This window comes from Mustela erminea, chromosome 17, assembly GCF_009829155.1.
Source record: "Mustela erminea isolate mMusErm1 chromosome 17, mMusErm1.Pri, whole genome shotgun sequence".
Lineage (NCBI taxonomy): Eukaryota > Metazoa > Chordata > Mammalia > Carnivora > Mustelidae > Mustela > Mustela erminea.
Window position 1 is genome coordinate 4126820 of NC_045630.1, and position 24877 is coordinate 4151696.

The following is a 24877-nucleotide window of genomic DNA, read 5'->3' on the forward strand; positions in this document are numbered from 1 at the left end:
CCTCCCGGCGGCTCGGAGACCTCGCGGCTGCCCCGGGCCGGACGCCCCTTCAGAGCCGAGGGAAAAGCGCGCGCCCGACGGGAGGGCGGGATGTGACTTGGGCCGGGGGCCGGGCTGTCCGGGACCGATCGTAAAACCCAGTTTCCCGCGCTCCCGCGACCCGTCAGGCGCTCAGCTGGGGCGTCCCGGCGTCCGCGAACGGCCTGCGCGCATCCCCCGGGGGCGCCCGCAGACGCCGCTGGGGGCTCCGACTCCGCAGGGACCGGAAGAGACGACGCTCCGCGGCCCGAGCACCGGCCGCAGGGGGTGACCCCTCCCGGGGCGCGGCTGCAGGGGCAGGGCCCCGCCGGGAAGGCCGTACCGGAGACGAACGCGCACCGCCCGGGGCTCCAGGGCGCGGTTCTCCGCCCTCCGCTGCCTGGAAGGGGCGGCGGGGCCGCGGCGGGGAAGTCCGAGGCCGGCGCGCGGTCGCTCGCGCTCGGCCGACTTCACGGAGGCCCGAGCGGGCGGGAGGGATGAAGCCGCCACGCGACGGACGCGGGGACGCCAGACACGCGCGCCCCGAGGTCAGCGGACCTGGTCCGCGAGGGCAGGTCACGCGTGGGCTCCGTCTGTCCGTCCGCCGCGCGCGGGGTGCCCGACGGGGGATGCCCGACGGGGATGCGCGACGGGCTCCGAGGGCTCAGGCCGCAGCCGCGGTCCGCAGCGCGCCGGCTGCCCGGTAGCCTGCGGGAGCTTCCTCGGGCCCGGGCTGCGACGGCTCGGGGGCCCTCGGGTCCGCAGAACGATCGGTCTCTCTCCATTTCTCTCCAGGTTTCTGTTCCCAAGTTTGGCAAGATTCCTTGGCTCAGTGAGGCCAGCCTCGTGAACAAGCCGCTAGTGCTCAGCCTCCCCAAAAGGTAACAGCTCAGCCCCCGAGGGCAAAGGTTGCAGGAAAGACCTCCGGGGAGATGATTCCGGGGGTCGGTTATCAGACGGGCAGGCCCGGGCCGTTGAGAAGCCCAAGGAGAGGGTTCAGAAACCAGACGTGGCCTGGGTCTGTCGGACGAGAGCGGGCGCTCGGGATGGGCCTGGCAGGGGGACGCCGTCCCCACGACCTTCCTCTCCCGCCGTCGCTCCACAACACAGACCTTCTGCCCTGGATGCCGCGCGTCCGACGCTTCTGCTGTCCTCGGCGTCTTACTTTGTCTCTAATTTTAACCGCCCACGGCGAGAGAGGAGCGTCTGCCCGGCATCCTCCCATCTCTCCGGTCCTTCGCTTCCACACAGCTGGGCGACGGGATTCTCGGCCTCAAAACTGGACGTGTTGGTGCGTTCGCCGCATTTTAGCGCGGACACGAGCAGTCCCCGGGCTTCCTCACTCTTGGCCACGTCCCTGGCTGTGGTCACACACGCTGCTCTGGGGAGGGGAAGTGGAAGGAAGGGGAATGTGAGGTAATGCGGGCGCAAATGGGAGAAACCAGAAGGGCCTAGGGAGACACGTGCCCTCCTGCCCACAGGTGAGCGAGTCCCCGAGAGGGACACTCTCCCCACATCCCCTCTCGACAGCATGGATGTGTATGGGCCGCTCCTTTTAAAAGCCACGTTCTCCGCCAGCAGCCAGCCAGCTGTGTGCATTTCCAGAGCCCTCTCAAGTGCTTCCAGCTCTTTCCTGCTACTTTTACTTAACTTCGAATCTGAGCTCCAGCTAATGTGAAATGGCCGGTGGTTACCGCCTGACTAGGGTAGGAGCTCACTACCCCAGCTCAGCCCTGTTCCCATCAGATCTGCCCCTGCAGCCAGGAGGAAAGCACCAGCGGGCATGGCTCTCCTGTTCCCAGATTGTACAGTTTTGGGGTCGGGCGCAGGGAGGGGGAACAGGACGGGGCCCTGAAGAAGGCCCAGAACACAGCGGGGCAGCGCCAGAACACAGCCAGGTCCTGGAATATCAGAAGGGACAGACTGTGGACAGTGTGAAGGGAAGGGGTAGTTTTCCTTCTGGCCAGCTAACCTTGAGTTGGTCCTAAGGAGAAATTACCTCAGGATCAGTGAAGCTCTGCTCATTTCTGAACAGAACTTGGGCGGGGATCTCAGCCCACGTAAAGAGAAACACACTTGTCTACCTCACAGACACTGGCCGGACGGACGCCCGGATGGTGCCTGGAGCTTTCAGGGAGACAACACCAGAGTGCCAAGTCCTTTGACAGGATGGTTTGTTTGAGTATCAGCAGTTCTTAAAGATTAGAATCTCTTCATCTGGTTAAAGCTCTGGGTTCCAGGCTGTTTGTTTTTGGCAAAACCTTTTCCTCGGGCCTCAGTAAGATAGTGATAAATGTGCTTTTAGCATTTCCTACTTTTGGACAAGCAGTTCTAACGCAGAACAGTCTGAAAAAGAGAAAGACACTTGCAGTGAAATGTACTCAGAGCCCCCCAGCCACGAAGCCCAGAAACACGCGTACCGGCTGGGGGAGTTGAGGCCTGGCTCAGACACCGGGGCCTCCTCAGACCTCCTTCCTTCGGAGAAGACGGTCTTGCCACATGAAAGCCACACTCATTCTCGGGCTCAGAAGCCCCCAGGTCACACTGAGGCCCTGTTGATCGGAGATCATTGAGTGTTCAGGCAGCTCAAGAGTGGCCTCTGGTCTCCCTAGGTCAGCATTTGGATGTCCAGTCCAAGGCAGGCTGTTCCAGGTCAAAGACAGTGAAGGGGCCGGGTCAGACCCTCCGCCCCTGCTCCACCAGGGCCCTGGGAAATGGTGAGCAGAAGTGAAACTGCGAATGCCTTGGGAATACCAAACTCCTTCCACATGCCTGAGTTATAAATGAACAATGAACAGCGACCTCTTTTCTCGTTAGAGAGGTGTTCCTGGCATGCCGAGTTTCCATTTCTGGAATGCCGGAGGCATGCACAGTGTCGTACACACAAGCAGTTTAGGACGACAGGCCCCCTGCATGCCTTGGCCTCTGATATTGTAATAAAATGAAACAACAGCCATGAGGCAGGTCACACCCTGTGAGGAAAACTGATTGGGTCCCCGCAGTGTCACTGCTCCACCCCTGACTAGAAAGAAAGAACGTTCCAGAGTGGTTGGAAGAAGAATCTGTTCCATGGGAAGAAATGAGTAGACGCAGTGCCCAGGGACACAGACTCCAAGAAAGCAGACCAGGCATGGAAGAACCCTGCGCTTATTAAATATGAACAACAACTACACACACAGCTCTTCCAAGAAGATCTGCATTTCACCCATTACACATCTGCTCTTACAAACAACTTTTTCCTGCCTTTGTACACTGTCTCTGACACTTCATTGGTTAGTTCAGAACAAAAGGACAGAGAAGCTAGAGTGACTTACGAGGGCAAAGCCTTCCTTTGGAAGCTGCCAGATGGTCTGTGCCCTTCAGGACTGGGGCGAGAAACAACTCCCTGGGTGTCCCGTGGGTTATCTCTGTTGGCGAGGAGAACCTTTCCTCTGCCCTTCAAGTTTCTTCTGGCTGGTCTGAGAATCCGATCGACCTGAGACACATTAATAAGGGAAGATCAAATTTGATTTTGTACATACAGGAACCCACGTGAGATTCCAAAGACGGTCATACGTAATGACTATATATGTCATTCTGAACTAAGTAAGGAGAAGGGGTTGGGGAGTCAAAGGGAAGGAAAACAATTCACAGGAAGAAAGGAAAGAGTAAATGTTTGGTAAACAAATGTTTGCTGGGCCACCGAGAAACAAAGGGACCCAGAGATGAATTTCAACAGACTTTGCTAATGCCTCGCAGGCTACCTTACCTAGGTGATAGTAAATTAGTAGTAAATAGTAAATAATCTATGGTGATAGCTCTCTTCCCAGGAACAGGTCCTCTATCTAAACTCTTTTGGATAGTTAAGGGGAAGGTCAGCGTTTCTTGCCAAGTCTTTTGGGCCTTGATGGTTTTCAGCTCAAAATAATCTGCAGGCCAGAGTGGTACATTTTGGGGTTGTCTGTTTTGACCCTTACGTCTCTGAACCAGCCAAGGGCTTGGCTCTTCAAACCAGAGATTGTGGTTCTAACTTGCTTTGTTTTGATTACTTCAGATATCCTCATGCCTCTGCCACTTTTCTGATTTCATCCAAGAAGGATATGAATTTGCCTATTTTGTTTCAAGTTCCAGATGTCTTATCTAAGGTACTCAGTTTTTGCTTTTTCATTGAAAAGACACCCACAGTGGTTCTAATATGACACTGAGTGTACATACAAAGCTGCTTCCTGTCTCCTTAGCAGAGCCTGGAACATCATCACTCTTTCACAGACAGCTGAACGAAATAAATAAATAAGTAAATAAAAAAGCATCGCAGGCTCACCCAAGCTCCAGGGCACTGGCCCTAAGAACAAAGGTCACAATCATCAAAAAGTAAAAACACACACACACCTTCCGGTTGAGAGACAGGCCCAGAGGACTTCAGGGACCGCCGTTCAGCCTGTGTCTGGAGCCGGTCCTTGCTCCTGGAGCCTCTGACCCTGTCCCATCACGGCCCTGGATCCCTTATGTGTCTCACGTACAAGATCCCACACCTGTGGAATTTCCTGTTGTCGTCGTCCTATCCCCTCCACCTCTCCGAAATCAACTGTGACTGGCTCTGGGCGAGACTCCTCGCAGTGGAGCACCCCGAAGGTTCCCGATCTTAGAGGTGCCGGTGCAGTCAGCAGTGCAAGGAGACCCAGGGAGGGAACTCCTGGGTGGATGAGGGGTTCCTCACCTGAGAAGTACACAGGACGGCGTTCCTAAGCACTTGTCACAGTGCCCATCGTGAGGATGCCCCATCGTGGGGATGCCCCATTGTGGGGACAGCTCTGCTCTGCAAACCACCATCGGCCGGCCATCCTGTCGGGGTAGACGCCTGCTTAGGGAGGCCGCCTGTGGGTAGCGTAGATAGGAAGAGGGGTGAGTCCGATGTCACCTCCATGAATGGGTGCGCAGACCGCACAGGTGCACAGCTGCCCTGCGAGGGGTTGGGAGGGGCAGGACGGGTGGGCAGAGAGCAGCGGGGAAGGGTTCCAGAGGAATGGGCTTCAGCATTCGATCTGGCAGGTGTTTCCACAGAGGGGGCAAGCACCAGGGGAGCCAAGACACCGACCTGAGCTTGCAGGAAGGGCTTGAAAACATCAAGGAATCAGGCCGCGGCAGCGAGGCATTAAGACTCTAGACCCCACCCCCCGACCCAGTGGGCAAGAGGCCAGAGGGGAAAGCACAATGGCCAGGGAGGGGGAGGACCAGCTTCCGCAGAACTTAGAATTTCGTGGTGCGATGCTCACGGGTGACCACTAGAGAGCAGCCAAGAGCAGCAACGTCCCTAGCCTGGGCCCTGGGGGCTGAGACCGGCGGGGAACGGGGGTCAGCACTCCCGCAGGGGTGGGAGAGCGGGGGACCCCCTCGCCCTCGTCCTCCCCTGTCGGGGCCTGGCGCTCCACCTGCCTCCTCCCTCTACGGCTCTCCGCGCCTGTGTGAGGAAACAGTGGCCCTTGCCGACTGGAAGGGCAAGGAGCGGTGCAGAAGGCAGAATTTTACCTTCTCCGCCTTCGGGTGTTTGGCTGCCCCGAGAGTTAACTGATGTCAGGTCAAGGGAGGAAGGCACCCCTGTGTTTAGTGTAAACACCTCGGGAGCCCTCCCGAGGAAAGGACCCGGAGAAGGGGCCACACCTGAGTGTTTGAGGCTGGGCTGAGCAAAGAGAGGCCACGGCGGGGAAGTACCTCCGAGCGCCGACCGCCGGGGCCCCTAAAGGAAGATCGCAAGTATTTTGACAAGGTCTGCGTGTTCGGGGTTGCACAGAGCTGCCTGGGACCACAGAGGCCTCCCCTCGGACCCTGTGAGTGAAACACGGGCTTGGCTGGCAGCGGCTCCTTTCTGGAAAGAAACCGTGCTGTATCCGGTGGGAGAGGAAAGCACTGTGGACCCCGGACGCTGCAGCTCTACCTGTAGCCTCCGAATCAGGGACCTGCCAGAGGGCTCCGGCAGCGCAGCAGCCACCAGACGGCCTGGCCTCTGGGCACGGGTGCGAAGGTCATGCCACCTGGCCCCATTCCCTGTCCCACTCACAGGTCAGAGGGCAGAACTTGGTACACTCACATTCCAAGGGGCACCCCTGCCCTGCCCTGCCCAGGAGCCGTCCTGTGGCAGAGGCACGTGTCTGTGTGTCTGGGGCAATGTTCACTGATGGACAGAGAGACAGAAAGGAAACCGAGAGGCACAGAGACGGAAAGACAGGGAGAGGAAGACAAACAGCAAAAAAAAAAAAAAAAGCAGAAGCTGAGAGAGACCCAGAGAGGTAGGCAGGGGCACAGAATGCAAAAAAGGAAACAGAAGAGGAAAGGCAGGGCTGACAGAGAAGAAAAATGGAAAATGAACCCAAAGACATGGAACCCCAACCCTCCCCCATTTAGGCAAGGCCCCTGGAGCTGCAACTCTCAGGCACGACTTTCACTGCCCGGGGGCAGGCGTGGACTCCTCCAGACGCCCTGGAATCCCGGGCACTGGCAGCAGGGCAGAAGGGAGGCCCAGAGAGGACTTGCTCGCAGCTCCCCAGCCAGGCAGCTTGGAGGGTGGGGCCCACACGGGGGCTGCCCTGGAGACCCTGGGCCTACTTGCAGGGTCAGGTCCCCGTGCAAGAGTCGGCTCCCGCCCCCGCCCCCGCTCCCTCCCTCCCTCCTCTCTTTGATCCGGGTTGGTTGTTCCAGCCCAATGAGTCAGAGTCCAGAGGGGAGCCTTCCTTGGGCCGCTTTCAGAGACCTGTGACGAAGAGCGTTGACTACCACGGACGCTGCAGGGCTGAGACGTGGCTGGGAAAAGGCACAGGACGTCAACTCCCAATTTTCTCACCACCTAGAACTCCTTTTCTTACTTCTGTCTCCCTGAATGAGCTTTGGAGAGCCCGTGACTGCCACAGAAACCACCCTGCGTACTACTCAGACTATTCAGGCCTTTTCTTGTATCTGTGGACCAGACACCTGTAATTAAAGATAAGATTTTATTATTATTTTTTTAATATTTGACAGAGAGGTAGAGAGAGAGCACAAATAGGCAGAGCAGCAGGCAGAGGGAGAGGGAGAAGCAGGTTCCCCACTGAGCAGGGAGCCTGACTCGGGGCTCCATCGCAGGACCCTGGGATCATGACCTGAGCTGAAGGCAGACCCTTAATGGACTGAGCCACCCAGGCCCCCTAAAGATAGGATTTTAAAAGAGAGGTAATAATGACCACCACTGATCTGATGGTAATAAAACCGACGTGTAAGAAGTCCTGACAGTGTACGCATGGCTGTTGATAATACTTTGTGTGGGTCTGAAAGGTTTCTGAGTCAACCTATGAGTATTTGAAAAAAACTGCATTCACTTTATTCTTTAATGGAGATGGCTGGTATTTTCAGACCACAGGAAAATGTGTAATTATCAGAGGGTTTTTTTGAATATTGAAAAAGGCTCTCTGATCACTTTTTTTTCTAAGGGGTGTATGCCCTCATACAGACCCTAAGAACCCACTTTCTCCCTGACAAAAGGTAATCGTCTTTTGGCCCTTTAACCAAGGAAGTTTCTGGCTCACTGAAACTAAATACATGTATGGTTGGACCAAATCTCTCAACCCTTCTGGGTCACAATTTCCTCGTCTTCATTGAAAGAACTGAACTAGAGGGGCCCCGCGGGGTGTCTCTCATGGAAGGCGGGAGTGGAAGAGAGGAAGGGAACAGACGTGTCGAGGGGCAGGGAGGACGCAGGCAGATTTGTCTGCACTCCTGAGCGGGCCCATGAGGGCTATTTTTAAAGTCACCATCTGGTGCTTTCACATTGTCAGTTTTTGTTCTGTGGAGAGGTCTGTATGCGAGACAGAGGCGGAGGGAGGCAGAAGTAGGGAATAGGTTTCTCTGATTCTTTACAGAGATTCAAGAAGGCCAAGAACTTGGGCCTTGAGCCGACCTTATGAACCTCAGCAAGTATCAGCCTCGAACATTAGGACGTTTCCAGTCGCCACACGCGAGTAGCAGACTCGGGCTTCTGGGGCCCGGCTGAGCTGTGCGTGGTACCTTGGCCAGGCTACAAAAGGTCGCTCTTACTTTCTCATCACAACTGCCATCTGCCATCCTGGGGACAGCTGCTTGGAAAATGAGAAGCCCATTAGCATTTCAGAAGTGCTTGTCTTGGTGGCTCTGCGTCTACAAGAGGATACAACCAGGCGCCCAGGCTCCGAACTAGCAGCCGCTTCTCGGGCCGTTCCTGCCGCTGCTGCTGAAGGGGCCTGGAGGAAACCAAGAGTGAGCAGCAAGTGCTGCAGAAGGAAAAGCCCTTTGGTCCCAGGGCTAGGAAAGAAAGCAAGGTAGTGGGTCGGGGGAGGTTGGGGGAAGCGGAGGCCTGTGAAACGTGGCATCCCAGATTATCCGCACCAACTTCCCTGCACACATACAAGTATGTGTCGTGGGGAATAGTTTAAAATGCTCACAGTCAGGTAAGCGTCTGCCTTTGGCTCAGGTCATGATCCCCTGGTCCTGGGACTGAGCCCCCACAGTGGGCTCCCTGCTCAGCGGGGAGTCTGCGTCTCCCTCTCTCTCTGCCCCTCCCCCTCCGTTTGAAGAGCTACGGTGCGCCAGATTCTTGATGGGCTCTAGGGATGCAAGGATGTTCGAGATGTGTCTTTGCTTTTCAAGAACTCTCAGGCTGGTGGAGGAACAAACACATTAAAAAAAAAAAGAACAACAGGACAAAATGCAACAAAACGCGATGAAGTCTGTGATTGGAATCAGAACGGCAGGTGCCCGAATCGGGTTAGGGGTGTGCGGAGCAGAAAGACGTACTGAGAAAGTAACGGCGAAGCCATGTTGTAACCGATGAGTTGACAAGGCTGGCTGGGACGACATATGAAACGTCCGTCCTCAGGCCCCGCGGGATGGCAGTCATCATGGTCACGCAGCTCGAGAGCCACATCCGCAGCCATCATTAACCTGGCCAGATGCTGCCGTGCACCTGGGAGGCCTCTCAGAGAGACCCGCTGCTGGATTCGCAGTGAGCTCCTGTTCTTGTGTAGAAACCAGAAGCCCGGAAAGGGGGAAGGAATCCACTACAAGACACAGGAGCGTCTGCTGATGGCGCCGCCAAAACCGGATCTGCCCCAGGACGCCCCCACCGCCACCTCCACCTGTCTGTGCCTTCTGCGTCCTCTCAGACTCCGTGTAAATGCCACTTCTCGAAGCCTCTCCCGACCCTTCCATGGGACGCCGTCTCTCTTTTCTGAAGGCCCAGAAGTCTCATTGCTGCTTCTGCGGTATCTAGCCCACCCCGCCTTGGTCAGAGTCTCAGACACGTGTCTTAGTGTCAGAACTCACGGAGGTGAGGGTTGGAAGGAGGAGCCAACCTGCCCCCCGCCCCGGGAGATCCCCCCACCCCGGGTATCAGGAACGATCTGGCAGAGGCTGGAATCTTCCAGAAGCCCAGGAGTCTCTGCTTCTCTGCCCACTCCCCACACCAGGCGGTGGCCCTTCTCTGCTAGCCTCAGTTACCTAAAGCCGGTCTTCTAGGCCATCCTTCCACGCTGTGGCAGGGCTTTCTGGGCGGCGGAATGCCCTCCCCGCAACTTGTTCGCCCCAACACCTACCGGAGCATGACCCGCTCCTGGAGCCCTGCGCAGACCCTTCCCTCTCTGCCCCGCCCCACCCCGTCCAGGTGACCCTGTGGCTTTTTCCAGGTTCACTGTGGCCTCCCCATGGTTCTGTCACGGCACCTTCCAGAGCGTTGTGCTTCCTTGTCCGCAGGCGGTGGGTGTGAGCCGCTGGCGGTCAGAAGCCCCGTCTGCTGTGTTTCAGGGACCCCGGCGCCGAGTGAATGGGCAAACGAATGAATTTGTCTTTCTCCCTGGCCTGCCTTAGGGCCAGAAAATGCCTCACTCATCTTTGTGGCCCCAGCCCAGCCCCCTCCGCACGCTGGCCTCACAATAAATGTGTTGTTGAGTGGAAGGACCGAGCTGTTCACACTCACACTTCAACATCCCAGCCCACAACACTGTAACACGCGGTTGATTCTCTTTAAATGGCCTATAAAAATGAAAGGTATTTTCAACATTTGTCCAAAGGATCCAACTTCATCCCTAGTTTTTGGTCCTCATGCCTTCGAGAATGGGGCCTCACCCGAAGGCTGTCTCAGAGGATGAAGCCAGCGGCAGCCCAGTCCGCTGAAGGTCGCCCTAGGAGCGTTCCCCACCCCCGCCCGGGGCAGCAGGACCAGGTCAGGCCACAGGCGTGCACACATGTAGTCTGAGGTCAACAGACAGTCGGATGGCCGGAGGAGCCTTTAATTCGTACTCACTGTTTGTTCTGCGACCCTCTTCTCCCCCATGTTATCCACTCCCAATGAACACCGCTCACGGCTCTGATGTCAGCGTGAGTGACGAAGGGTCAGTGGCACCCGTGCCACTGTGTGAAGGGTCCTGAGGCTCCTGATCGGTCTGTGGACCCCCCCCTCCTGCCCAAACTCTCTCTGGCCCTCCCAGCTGCAGCCAAGCCTGGCCTCAGCCTCCACCGGGGATGGGGCTGAGACCAGAGACTCCCCGGGATTATGGAGGGCACAACTGGTACCGCTCTTACGCCTCCAGCCCTGCCCCTTCTTTGCTGCCCCAGGGACCCGCACCGTTTCCTCACCTCCTCCGTTTCTTTCTCCCCTCAGGCCGGGAGGCTCCACAGGAGCCCCGTGCTGGTCAGAAACAAGCAGCTGTGCTCCACTTGTCAAGAGAGAAAAATGGTAGGTCAGTAGGACGGCAGAGGTGAGCGCGGGTGTCCAGGGTAGAGCACTGCCCCTCTCCCACCAGAGCCCAGGGGAGAGACAACACCTTCTGCAGGGAAGGCTGCAAATAATGACCCGTGGGCCCCGGGAGCACCGTTACCTGACACAGTATGATGACCCGTCGCCATTTGCAACAAACCCAAAGATGAACTAGGGTAGGCGAGTCAGTGAGGTAGAGCTGAGAAGAGCCGCTTTGCTTTGAGATCCTAAAGTGACTCCACTGCCGTAGGGATTCAGGCGGCTGGGGAACCCTCCCCCGGAACATTTCTCCAACACAGCACAACGTGCACCCGTACAAGCAACCTGCCTCGACCCTTACAGTCACGAGATAAGCAGCTTCATCTTTGGGTCCATCAATTCAATCAGCGCCTCAGAGTAGAAGCTAAGGAGAGGTCCTGTAGCACCTTCCAGATTGGGGGGGAGGGGGTGTGTCTGTAGCTGGTGGTGCAAAATCCGGGGGATGAAGCTAGCAAGGGTAGGGAAGAAACAGGGACAAAGCTCTGTCATCGTCGGAGCTGCTGCAGAAAGAGGCCTGGGTCTGGAGGAATGTTCTACAGGTCCGCGTTAGGACTTGGGTCTGTTGAAGGATTAGGGTTAGGGTCAGTCAGGCTTGGGATGAAGACAAATTTAGTTAAACAGTTAGGGTTAGGGTCGGAGTTGGGGAAGGGTCTCTACAATCCTATGGTTCTCCTTTGACCCTGGGCTGACATGCGGTAAGAGGAAAGGCAAGGAGTAGAAAATCAGGAGACCCAAGAGAGCCTCCTTTGAGACGTTAATGGCGAAAGGGCTTTGACCACTAGGATAGGAAAGAGATGGGCAGTTTTGTGAAATCTTTCCGTGGGATTTGGAAATCTAACCGAAGCGGTGAGCAAAGGTGCACCTGAACGTTACAATCCCTGTTCACGTTCTTTGTAATTTGGGTCACAGCGTTTGCTATTAGCATTGACTGGAATCCGGGAAACCGGGATTGGGGTTTCTCCCGGTCTTATTCCTGGAACCACTGTGTCCACATTTAGAATGCACTGACCCGGGGCCCAAGCTGGCTTTGGCCGGCTGGCTCGCTTGGGACTTCAGCAGCTGCTCTCTTTCTCAAGACCTCTTCTCCGACCTTTGCCCTCGCCCAGGCCTGACTGGAGGAGAACCACACACCGTGGTTTTGCCATTCCCGGCAGAACCCAGAAAGAAAGCCCTCAAACACTAACGTCAGACCAGTGCATGCAGACCCTGGTGAGAAGCTGGAGACAGTTAGAAAATGAGCAGGAAATAGATACCCTTGCTTCACTCTGTGCAACAGCCCTTCGGCTTCCTCCTGGGGCTGGGGTACTGCGTATCTGCCCTAGTCACTGAGACCTCTCCTTTCTCAGCAGGGGACTGAAGGTAGATGCAGGGGAAGACATAAGACTCCTAAAAAGAGCAGGAACTTCCTCGACCTGATAAAGCATATCTATGAAAAACCCACAGCTAACATTGTACTCAATGAATATTGGATATTTTCCAGGCTGGATATTTTCCCCTCAGATCAGAAACAAGACCAGGTTGTCCAGTCTTGCTACTTCTATTTAACATTGCTTAGGGCAGTTAACACAAGGAAAAGAAATAAAAGACAACCAGATTGGAAAAGAAGACATAAAACTGTATTTGCAGATGGCATAATCTTAACACCTAGAATGTCCTAAGGAGCCCACAAAACACAATTAAAGCTAATAAATGAGTATAGCAGGCTTACAGGATACGAGATCAACATACACAAATCAATTCTGTTTCTATATACTAGCAATGAACAATCCAAAAATGAAATTAAGAAAACAGTTCCATTTACAATAGCATCAAAAAATTAAAATACTTAGGAATAAAATTAACAAAATAAATGCAAGACTTGTACATCAAAAGCTATATAACACCATGTAAAGAAATTAAAGAAGACCTAAATAAATGGAAAAAAAACATGTTTACAGGTTTTTAAAATGACAGTACTCCCAAACTGATCTCAGCTCAATACCTCTCAAAAACTCATATGACATTTTTGAAGAAACTGATACGCAGATCTTAAAATACATATGGAAATGCAAGAGATACAGTATAGCTTAAACAATCTCAAAAACAAAGAGCAAAGTTGGAGGACTCACCCTTCCTGGTTTCAAAACCTACTATAAAGCTACAATAATCAGGACTTTGTGGTACTGGCACAAAGATAAACATATAAATCAGTGGAATAAAATTGTGAGTCTGGAAATAACACCTTACATTTGTGAACAATTAAAAAAGTTTCTTTAACAGGAGAAAATGCAATTTAATTACATAATATGGGATCTCCATAAGAATAAGAGGTCCCTAACAGTTGATTTTTGACAGAGGTGTCAAAACAATTTAATGAGGAAAGAATAGTCTTTTCAGTAAATGGTGTGGAGACAGTTGTATATCCACATGCAAGAGAATGACGTTGTGCCCCTCCCTCACACCATATACAAAAAATAACTACACGTAGATCAAAGGCCTACTTGGGAGAGCTAGAACATCAAACTCTTAGAGGATACCTGGGTGTAAATCTTCATGACCTTGAATAAGGAATGGTTTCTTAGATATGACACCAAAAGCACAAACAACAACAAAAACTACCTAAATTTGCCTTCATCAAAATTAAAAACTTTTTTGTTGCAAACACCACCATCAGGAACACGAAAAGACAACCCACAGAATGGGAGAAAATTTTTGCCAACCATGTATCTGAAAAGGGACTAGAATCCAAAATACATTTTTTAAAAGTTTATAACTCAGGGGTACCTGGGTGGCTCAGTGGGTTTAAAGCCTCTGCCTTTGGCTCAGGTCGTGATCTTGGGGTCCTGGGATTAAGCCCCGCGTTGGGCTTTCTGCACAATGGGGAACCTGCTTCCCTCTCTCTCTCTCTCTGCCTGCCTCTCTGCCTACTTGTGATCTGTCTGTCAAATAAATAAATAAAATCTTAAACAAAAACAAAAAAAATGTTTATAACTCAACAATAAAAAACCAAACATCCCAATTTCAAGATGGACAAAATATTTGAATAAACATTTCTCCAAAGAAGATATACAAATGGCCAATAAACACACAAAAAGATGTTCAACATCATTAAGCATTAAGGAAATGCAATTGAAACCATAACGAGATATTATTTTACATCCTCTAGACTGCGCATAATAAAAAGTGGACAATACAAGTGTTGGCGAGGATATGGATAATTGGAACCCCCATACATTGCTGGTTGGAATGACATAGAGTCAACATATGACCCAGCATTTCCAGCCTAGATCTATACTCAAGAGAACTCAAAACATATGTCTATACACAAACTTGTACAAGAATGTTCTTAGCAATGTCATTCATCATAGCCAAAAAGTGAAAACACCTCAAAGGTCCATCAACTGATGAATGCATAAACAAAATGTGATCTATATAGGGGAATATTATTCAGCCAGGGAAAAAGAAAGTACTTCTATATGCTGCAAGCTAGATAAACCTTGAAAACATTTTGTTTTGTAAAAGAAACCAGACAGCAAAGGCCATGAGTTATATCAATTTCGTTTATATGAAATGTCCAGAACAGGCACATCTGTAGAAACAGAAAACAGACAGCGGTTGCCAAGGACTTGGGGAATGAATGAACAAAAATGAGTGCTAATGAGGACAGGGTTTCTTTCTGGGCTGTTGAAAATCTTCTGGAAGTAGATAGTGGTGATTGTTGCACAACTTTGTGATGCTACTAAAATCCACTGAGTTGTACACTGAGATAATGAACCTTATGATGTCTTAACTTAAAAAAAAAAGATTAGTACTAGGAAAATATTTTTTTAAAAATAAAAGCATAGATGGGGCACCTGGGTGGCTCAGTCAGTTAAGTATCTGCCTTAGTTCAGATCATGATCCCGGGGTCCTGGGATGGAGCCCTGAGTGAGCCTTCCTGCTCAGCGGGGAGCCTGATTCTCCCTCTCTCTTCACCCCCACTACTGCTCTTTCTTGCTGTCTCTCTGTTGCTCAAATAAATAAATACTGAAAAAAAAAGCATAAAATAGATGAATATCAGAAAAATAAAAATCCTAATAGGACTTGGCTTGTCTGACCACTCATACTCCTGGGTCTGAGTACCCTGGGCCAGGAGTTCAGTTATTTCATGTAGAAGAAACTACCTAGTGAAAGTTACGGCTGTGAGTCACCAGGGATAGCCACCTTAGTTTTATGTAAATTATCTCTTATTACATGTCTGCTCCAAACAGCTCATCTTCCCCTTAAAATATCTATTTCATAGTCCTTCTGTTATGTGCATTGCTCTCCAATACACACTTTCAAGCCCCTTCAAAGTAGGATGTCAGGGGTGCTTGGGTGGCTCAGTGGGTTGAGCCGCTGCCTTTGGCTCAGGTCATGATCTCAGGGTCCTGGGATCGAGTCCCGCATCGGGCTCTGTGCTCAGCAGGGAGCCTGCTTCCTCCTCTTTCTCTCTCTGCCTGCCTCTCTGCCTACTTGCGATCTCTGTCTGTCAAATAAATTAAAAAAAAAAAAAGTAGGATGTCAGACTGGATATACTCTAGGCACCCATTCTTTAACGTGCGTATGTTCACTGGTTTCAGAAGTCTATTTACGTAACTGAGTTCATTTCAACGAGTATTTAATGACTGCCTACCACGGGCCAGGTACTTAGGTAATAGCTCAGCTATAAAGGAAAAAAAATAAACAAAAGAATTAGACATAAGTGCTACCTTTAAGGAGCCAGTGGGTGAACAAATAATGATAATAAACTGATGAACAGAAGAGAAAGAGCCTGGTAGGAAGCGGAACGTAGGAAAGCAGGTATCAGGGAGAAGCCGGGAGAGTAGGATTCAGGGAAGTCTCTCCCAGAAGATGATGCACAGTTTTCAAGACTGAATAGGAGCTGCCCACACGACACACTTCTTCTCAGAAACAAAAATGCTGTCTTCGGCAGCTTTGTTCTGGGGCAGGCCCCGATCGCCCACTCATGGCTGTACCTACGACAGCCCTGGCTGGATTTAGGGGCTTTTGAAAAGGGGTCGTGCTAATCAGGAGAAGGTAGGGTTTCCTCCGTCTTTCTTGGCAACAGAGCCAACTTCAGAAGAAAATTTAAAAAGGCGGTGTGTCTCCTTCATTCTCATCCCTTTTATATATCTAGAAACCTCTTCCCAGGTTCTCACCAAAGACTTTGCTGCCCTCACGTCTCCCAGATGCTCCTGTTACCAGATCATTCCCTCCTCCCCCCGCTGCTGCTCCTCAGCTAATGAGTTACAACAATCTGATTAAATAACGTAAGTGATTGGCATTTCTATAGACCTGATGTTCAGGTTCTTCTCGATTTTCAAGCACCTCTGAAGCCCCTTAACCCACAGTAACTTGCAGGCTTGTTATGTCATACATTTAAATCACAAGCCCCTCCACAAACAGCCCAGTTGAACACCTGCACCACATCCCGTGATTATCTTTTCATTGTCGTGACTACAATATCTTTTGAGAAATGGCGGCGGGGGGGGGCGGTTCTTAGTGAAAGCCTAAGCTCCAAAAGAAAACCAATATTTAGTGACACTAACAAATCTGGAAAAGCTCAAGAAAATAGTCTTTTTTTTTTTTTTAAGATTTTATTTATTTACTTGACAGACAGAGATCACAAGTAGGGAGAGAGGCAGGCAGAGAGAGAGAGGAAGGGAAGCAGGCTCCCTGCTGAGCAGAGAGCCCGATGCGGGCCTCGATCCCAGGACCCTGAGATCATGACCTGAGCCGAAGGCAGCGGCTTAACCCACTGAGCCACCCAGGCGCCCGAAAATAGTCTTAATCAGGAATACTGTAACTGTATGATTTATTATAGTCCTCTAGGAAAGGCACATTTAAAACCAAATGTGCTTCAAGGTGTGTTCAATTCATTCACTAATTTGATCAACAAATATTTCTTGAACAGGCACTGTGTTAGAACCTGGAAATACAAAAATAGGGACATGGTCTCTGCTCCCTTGCAGCTGAAATCTATGAGGGAAAACAGAGTAAATACAATAAAAACATAAACAATAAAAAGCAAGTAAATGCAATAAAAACATGAGGAATATGCTGGTAGAGGAAGCCTAGGGCACAATGAGAAGGTAAGACAGAGGACCACCTAACAGTGGTCCAGGAGTCGGTGGTGTCTGAGAGGCTGACCGGTGATCTGAGACCTGAAGAATGTTGGGGGTGAGCTAAACAAAGAGAATTGGAGGCTTTACCAATCATGAGGTTTCTAACTTCAAAATCTGATAACCAGGGAAGAACATAGACCCTATGACTTATGGGCAGGTGATCCTCTCTGGTTCATTCATATCACAAAAGAATATAGAGCGATTCCAACATTAAATACAACTTGTGTTTGTTAAGGCGGTACATTATTTATTTAAATTGGAATAGTTTGGGGCAATGTTCTAAATGAGAATTTCTTTCTCAGGTACAACCAAGAACTGTGATAATTCCTCATAATCTGAAACCGTCCTTTGAGAATTTTATGACTCATAGGTAAGCTTAACATTTAAATCAGGACGTTATTTTAATTGTTTATATCAGTTTTCGGACACAGGACAGTGGGTTGAAAAACATAAGTAGAATATTCAGGGAATGCTTAGGGAATGGGCTTCTCCACTGAATTCGTTTCTTGGTTGAACCAGAGAATTAGACCAGAGAAGTTGTTTTCACCTTTTTGCTTGAACAACTATTGAAATTATGGTAGAAAGTATCATCTGCCTTTCCACCTTCCCAAAAACAGTACTAAGAAGAGAATACGAGATTCCTTTGGTAACTCAGGCAGAACTGAGTACAAATTTTCCATGTAGATGTAGATGACTTATGTAATTCAGAAGGTACAGGACATGATACATAAGCTGTTCTCAGCCCGTCAGTTTGTCTGGTTGTCCTTTGCTACTTTCTTATCAAGATCAAGTATATACAAAATAAAATCCAGTCAGAATTTTGTTTAGTTGGATATCAGCCACCCCTCCCCCATGTGTTTAGCTATCAGAAAGGGAAAAGGGACTTTAATGAAGCTTTTACTTCATTAGACTCACCCTGGATAAGACACCAGTGTAGGTAGACTTGCCTTACAGTAGATGGTTGGAATGTAGGCATACACCAGGGGCGGATTTGAGGGGAGTAACCAAAAAAGTTTTATGTGATCCAATGACACTCTTTTTTTTTCCTCATAGAGAAAGCAATAATATGGAAAAATCAATAGGTCTTTTTGTAACCTTATGTTGGACAGCAGTAGATGTTATGATTCCTTTCATGAAATTTGCTCCACGCTGCAGTGTAGACTCAGATGCAGGGAACCCATGTGCTGGGTGCCTGGCTCAGAGAGATAGGGTCAAAGAGGAATGGGTAGTGTTTTTTAATCCAACACACTCCAGCACTGATAAAGTTTACCTGCAACTTTTCCAAAGCTCCTATCAGATCATAAAACTAATTCAAATAAATATTCTGTATAGACTTTAAATAGAAAACAGAACTATCTAAAGTCTGGGATTTCTGAACAAAAGTTTCACTCCTCTGTGATAGAAACTTTTGAGATTTGTTGCCCCAGTTCATTTATCTTGCAAGTCTGGTATTTTAAATAAAGTCCCAAATTCCAGAATCATTACCTGTTATTAAACAAGTAACTTTTATTCCTTGAGCTAGACTAAGGATTGAACCAAAACTAAAATCACGTCTACACCAACCTGAAGTATCATTAGATGGTTCTTTTTTTTTTTTTTTTTTCAATGTAATGAAAGAAGACAGACCACTTCTGTTTGAGATTTAGCTAGTGTGACTATAAAGGAGGGTCCTGGTTCTGTTTGTAGCTTATAAAATCTGTTCTTATGGTTTTTGAGTCTCACTATATATATGGGGAGGTAGAATTGCCCTTACTGAAATAAGAGTTTTTACAAAGTGACTTTAATTGTAACCATTGCAGAAGTTAAATGATGTTTGTCGAATGGAAGGAATGAAGGCAAGAAGGAAGCGGGGTGGGGGACAGAGGAAATATGAGTGGGGAGATATATGTTTACTGAAGTATAGTGCAAACAAATCTTAAACTACTCAGTCTTAGACACCTTCCTGTTTGTTCAACATGGGTAATAGAATTTTTCTTTTCCTTAGTCCCACTGATTCTTCCAATGGCAACTGAGTAAAATAAATTGGACAGATGGGCCATATTTTTGGTAGCAAAGTAAAAATAAACTTGGAAAACCTTGGTAGAAATGGAGACAATGAACTGAGTGCAGATCTCACCAAAGTTTACAGATTTGTCAGTCTTTAGAACTTAAGCAATTTAATGTAGAAATGGTTTGGACTCATATCATTTTGGCCAAGGGTCATTTCCACAGCCGTTGCCACCAGGAGAAATAGATGTGGTCAAGATATTTTCTCTAAAATTGGAAGGTGAAATAAGTGATGGGGATTAAGGAGTAGATTTGTGATGAGCACTGGATGATTAAAATAAAAATGAACTAACTGAATAGATAAAAATATTCTTTATAAAAATTGATTTGGGGCATCTGGCTGGCTCAGTTGGAAAATCGTGCTACTTTTGATCTCAGGGTCGTGAATTTAAGCTCCGTGTTGGGTGTAGAGATTACTTACATAAGTAAATATTTTAAAATTTTATTTAATCAAAGTTGGATTGACAGCAAAATATTTCTGAATTGTTCCTGTCTTGCTTTAATAACACTCAGCAGTGGAAAAACCAGTCTCACTGAATAATATTGATGGGAATAAAGGAAGAGATTTTAAGACAAAAAAAATAAAAATAAAATAATAAGAAGGTTCTCACCAAAATATTCTGTTTTGCACTTGAAGGGTATATTAGTGATGTGGAAGAGTTGTTCTTTTTTTTTTTTTTTTCTGGAAACTGGAGGATTCTTGATTCCTTCTGTTTTTAGACCATACATGATCTGACAATGAATAAAATATTTTTTCCAATGAAGTTTTTATCACAATCCTTAAAAGTGAAAGAGCTTGAGATGTGGTGGTCTCTGGCCCGTCATCTTACACTGTAGCCGACTGGTCTGAGCACTAGGTGAAGAGGTGCTGGTTTCAAGAGAGCATCTGCGTTTTCACATGCGTAGAGGCACATTCCTTCCCACCAAGCCTTAGCCACATAACTGATGTGTTTTCTTGCTTCTTCCAAACAGAATGATGAATCTTCATCCACCAAAAGCCCAGACTGTAGCCAAACATTCCCATAATGACATCTCAACAGGTTTGTGTTCTTTCAGAGTACTTGTAGCGGGGGGATATCCTACCCTGCAAGTAGTAGGATGAAAAGTTTAATCCCTAAGATGGTTTCTCAATTTTCCGAACAGGTTCCCTCTGTCTGCCTTTCTCTTTTCACATACTGCTTAAGGCCTGTTTTGATTGCTCCCCAGCCCCCGCTTCAGGCCAGCCCCTTCTGTCCCCTCCCCAGGCCTCAGTGTCCTTCATCGGTGCCTTGTTCCTTCCCAGGTCTTCTCCAGCCAACAGGGAATCTTCCCCATTCTTTCTAAAGAGCCCCATAATCTACCTGCTGAAGAGTTTTCATGGAAATGATGCTCAAAGTAGGTAATTCCCTTTCAGGCAGTTTAGTTGGGAAAGGAACTGCATCCCCACACTCTTGGAATGGCCTCTCCAAAGCCCTGAACCTTCCACCCCACAGGCTTCCTAAACCACCTGCCTTCTGGCAGCTGCCCAGTGCTATTCTTAGGTCCACTTGCTATTAATAGACAAAAGGATCGAGGCTTCAGTTCCAGCTTCGGCATCGACCTATGTCTGATCTCTTAAGAGATGTCAACACTGAGCTGATGAAGGTGGATGCAGGTCATTCTCTGGGGGCAGCTCAAGGGTTTAGTGCAGTAGAGGCTGTCATGTTAGTAAGTTTATCCATCTTCTCATTTGATCCCATATTGACTGTGAGGCCACCTCCATCTTTTCTCTCATTTGATATACACAATAAGGAAAATCAAGATCCTGTATTTGCTTTATACAAATGGGAAAGCCTAAGCTCCTTCTGCAGGGGAGCTAGCCAGAATTGCCCGAGAAGGCATCCAGAGAGGAGATTTGAAAATAGAAGGGATATCTTGAAGGGAGGCTAAAAGCGTGGACCACAGGCTTGGGTAATCCCATTGGAGATATTCACACGAGCAGAGTGGAGGGAAAGACTGCCAGTCCCAGTGAATCCCTCGTTAGGTGTCTGGAAACATTGGCCTAGCTCATGGATCTCATTTAGCCAAAATGAACTAAAGAGCCAAGAGCTAGGAACATCCATCCAAGAAAAGCTCCCCATCCACCATTTGCTGGACCACCTCACTCTCTGTGACCACCTCACTCTCTGGAAGGCACGGGAACATCGGGGGACAGGCACGGGCGCTTGGTTTCAGTGTTCTCATTTCTGGTCACACACTCATTCTGAGTTTTCCTTGAACATGGAGTTTTTCAGGCCTGCCTTGCAAAGGAGTAGAACACACACACACATGCCTTTCCCTCAGCAAGAATGTTTATTTTGTGATTCTAAGGGCAATGCGATAAGATGCCTTTCATCGATTTATTAACCATGAGAGTATTGTTCAGTCACCAATATAAGAGCTAGACTTTGTGTACATAATGTCAGCACATGATGTTCTTGGACATATTGTGACTCTTGCCCACAGAGTCCATCCAAGGGCGGCGATCTTAGAGGCAGGACTTCGGGGAGAGTGCTGAAGGAGCTGGCTAGGAGCTGAAACTGGGTAGATCTACTGTCCAGGCCAGCTGTGACATTTCTGAGCTGAGCTTTGCTCCCATTGGTGCCCTCTGAGTGGAGGTAAAAAGCACTAGTCTAGAAGCAAGGAGACCTGGGTTCAGATCCAAGTTTTGCTGCACAGGACTTGCCAAGTTGTTTAAACTGTCTGGGCCTCTGGGTTCCCACCTCTGAAGCCAGAGAAACCTTCTGCTGTCCCGCCTCCCCCTCCTACCCCCCGACCCTGTGCTGCTCCTGCCCCACCCCTGAGAGCCAGACTCAGTACGAGCAGCCTTCACCTTTGATCAACCCAGGAAAACTGCTGAAGCTGCCACCCACCTGTGGACATGCTACAAAGACCAAATGGCTGACTCATCCCAGCGAACGTAACTGCCGGTTGTTGTCTAACTCCTCTCCTTGATCACAACAGTGACTTCTAGTATGTTTCTGGATTCAGATAACCCTTGTATATTATCAGTAATTATTAGTGAGAACTAAGTAAACAGAAAGAGCCTATCTCCAGAAGTTATGGGGATTTCTTCTGGATCCATTTATCTTGACTCTGGCGTTTAGTCCAGAGTACCATGACACATACAGGCTCCGATTGTCAATAAACATCTGGAGAGACGTGAACAACCTGCTCTGGCCTGCCGCTGACACGTTGGTGTGACATGGTTCAAAGATCACTGGGCTAGGATTAAGGAGATCTGGGTTCTGGTCCTCCGTCCATCAGTGCCTGTGACCCTGGACCTCTGTTTCCTCTTCATTACAGTGATAAGACCGAACCGGATCCTAGGTCTGTGGTCTTGCAACATCTCTTTGTTCTCATTCAGCTGGAGTGAGGAGCTTTTCCAGAGAATTCGGGACTCCAGTTCCCTTCCACTCAGTGACTTCCAACAGAAAGACGTTATCCTTTAAGCAATGTGTCTTCTGGGAAAGCTGAATATTCACCAACATTTTTGTAAATAAAATCAGATTTTAAGAAGAGGTCAGGAGGATGAGGATTTTAAGGAACCCTAGTTTACATTATTTCATAAAATGAAGGTTCCTTTTGAAATTCTAGTGCTATTTTAGACTTTTTGTTAAGATCATGTTCAGTTTTTGAAGATAGAACTGTGTATGTGTCCCTGAAAAGTCTTCTTTTTTTAATATTTATTTTTTAAAAATTTAATTCAGTTAGTTAGCATATAATGTATTATTGGTTTCAGAGGTACAGGTCTGTGATTCATCAGTCTTATGTAACACCCAATGCCCATTACATCACACGCCTTCCTTAACGTCCATCACCCAGTTACCCCATCCTGAGAATTGAATCTTCTTTTCCCTTTAACGCACATTATAACTCCAGATACCTTTTATGTTCACTTTTTATTTAATTGACAATAACTCCTAATACCTGAATTTTGTTTCTAGGTACTCTTTTCTGACCTCTTTGATAAGATTTTTAGGACCTTAAATCTTCTGCGGGCTAAGATGGTTCTATTAAAAGAAATTCTTATGTGAATTTTGAATCTGTTTTATAAGGTCAAAAAAAAAAAGTCTTTGGTGACCTTTAAATATTTTGAGTGTCTTTAAAAATATATTCTAAGAAGCGCTTGTTTTTCCTCCTCCTTGCACTGTCCTGCAGAGAGTGTCCACTACAGACTGCCCATTCTGGGCCCCAGGACAGCTGTCTTCCACGGACTGCTGGCGGACACCTACGCAACCATGCAGGAGACTCGACTCTCCTCCTGGCCCAGAAAAGAGCCAGTGGGCAAGACAATGAGGCAATGAATGAGGGGTCGGAGCGCATCACCTTCCGGACTCACATAGAGAAAACAAGTTAACCAAGCCAGTTTCTGACAGATTGGCCTAATTTCCTCCTGTCACCAAAAAAGTGACTCACTTTTGCTTTCTTGAGAGTTGCTCGAATTCTACCTCCTGCCACTGTCTTCTCACTCACTTTTCCTAAAGACAAGTGGTTTAATTTCCGTGACTGTAAAAGTTTAACTGATTAAAACGGAACATGTTGAGTGTCAGGTTTTTTTTTGTTTTTTTTTGTTTTTTTTATGATTTGTAACTGTGTTGTGGTAGACAACATCCTTCTGTTTCTAAGATTTGGGTTTTCTTGCAAATTATCTCAGCTCTTCCTCAGGGCAGGGGGCTGGAGATGGCTCCTGGAGGTCTCTTGTGAGTTCAGCCTATTGTGAATACAGGAGAGAAATGGAGCTCACCCTCCTGTCCTTGCCTCTGTCGGTTACATGGTAGATGACCGGAGACTGTGACGTAATGGGAAATTGGCAAGTGTAGTGACTACAGTTCCCCGGGACAGGACACGTGCCTTGTCTCGCCCCCCCTCGTTTAGTGCCCTGTGTATTACCGGATACTTATCTGATCTTTGCTCACTCATATCTAAATCACGTGCTTGCATTTTGTTCTTTGGTTACTTTGGTTTGAGAATGTCTACCTTCAGCTCTGTCTTGGTCCACGTGTCAGCAATGTGAGGGAGACAGAGGAAAACTCTAGGCTTGCAAATATTGTATTTATAGGCACAAATGCTCCACATCCAGCTTAAGGAGGGCCCTAGAAAAAGGGTCTCTTCCGTCCTTTAGGATGCAGTGGGCTTGTGGAATCCCAGGACCCTGGCTAAATGGACACTGGGCCCACATGTGAGAACCAGAACCAGCCTCTGTGCTGACTGCACTTGGAAGAATGGGCTTCAGGAATCATTCCCAAATGGCCTGGGACCTAAATTGACCTTGGTTCTTAAACACACACACACACACACACACACACACACACACACACATTTAAAAACCATCCGCCCCCCCCCAAAAAAACCAGAAAAACTCGCTCAGTTGCCCTATATTTATGGTAAGTCATGATTCTTGGTTTCAGTTCAGTTAGAGTTCAATAAATCCAAAAATAGTATGTACTTCCCCTCAGAGTGCGCAGGTATTATGATCCCGCCTCAGATCACTGCTGAAGGACAGACAGATCATGAATAAAAATGTTTCTTTCTTCTTTTTTGTTTTGCAATTTTACGTATCCCGTAAAAAAATTCGGGGTACCTTTACCCCTGAATTAGGGGAAGATACAGGCTCCAAGCACAATTATTTGGAGCTTTTGAGATAAACTGAGTATTACATACTTAGTCAGATAGAATTCTTTCTAAATCTCAAAAGTCCCCACGTGGAGTACAAAGGTATTTCTAAAATTTCATCAGGAAGAGTAACATTCTGGTGTTTGCCAATGTTCTAGTGTGGGGACTGAGAATGATGGTCTGTATCAGTGGTTCCCAAACTTTTTCATCTTAGGAAACTTTTATACTCTTAAACTCTTAAAGACTGAGAGCCATAAAGATCTTTTATTTTTTCTTCATTTTTTTAAGTTTTTAGATTTTTTTG

The 24877-nt window shown here is 48.5% G+C and overlaps 1 protein-coding gene and 1 long non-coding RNA gene across 2 annotated transcripts; one reads left to right on the forward strand and one right to left on the reverse strand.

Annotated features, from left to right (window-relative positions):
* Window positions 1-23: 23 nt before the first annotated feature.
* On the forward strand, window positions 24-24563 carry C17H1orf105 (chromosome 17 C1orf105 homolog). Its single transcript, XM_032317393.1, is given in 8 exon segments — window positions 24-587; window positions 590-631; window positions 634-899; window positions 4052-4142; window positions 10655-10729; window positions 17217-17284; window positions 19933-20000; window positions 23119-24563. Coding segments are annotated over 8 exon segments (828 nt in total). The 5' UTR covers window positions 24-515; the 3' UTR covers window positions 23265-24563.
* Window positions 2068-3615, reverse strand: LOC116575832. The gene is made up of 3 exons (XR_004279966.1): window positions 3333-3615; window positions 2439-2661; window positions 2068-2364 (listed from the first exon to the last, which is right to left on the reverse strand). It is a non-coding gene; the product is annotated as an uncharacterized LOC116575832 (long non-coding RNA).
* Window positions 24564-24877: the final 314 nt, after the last annotated feature.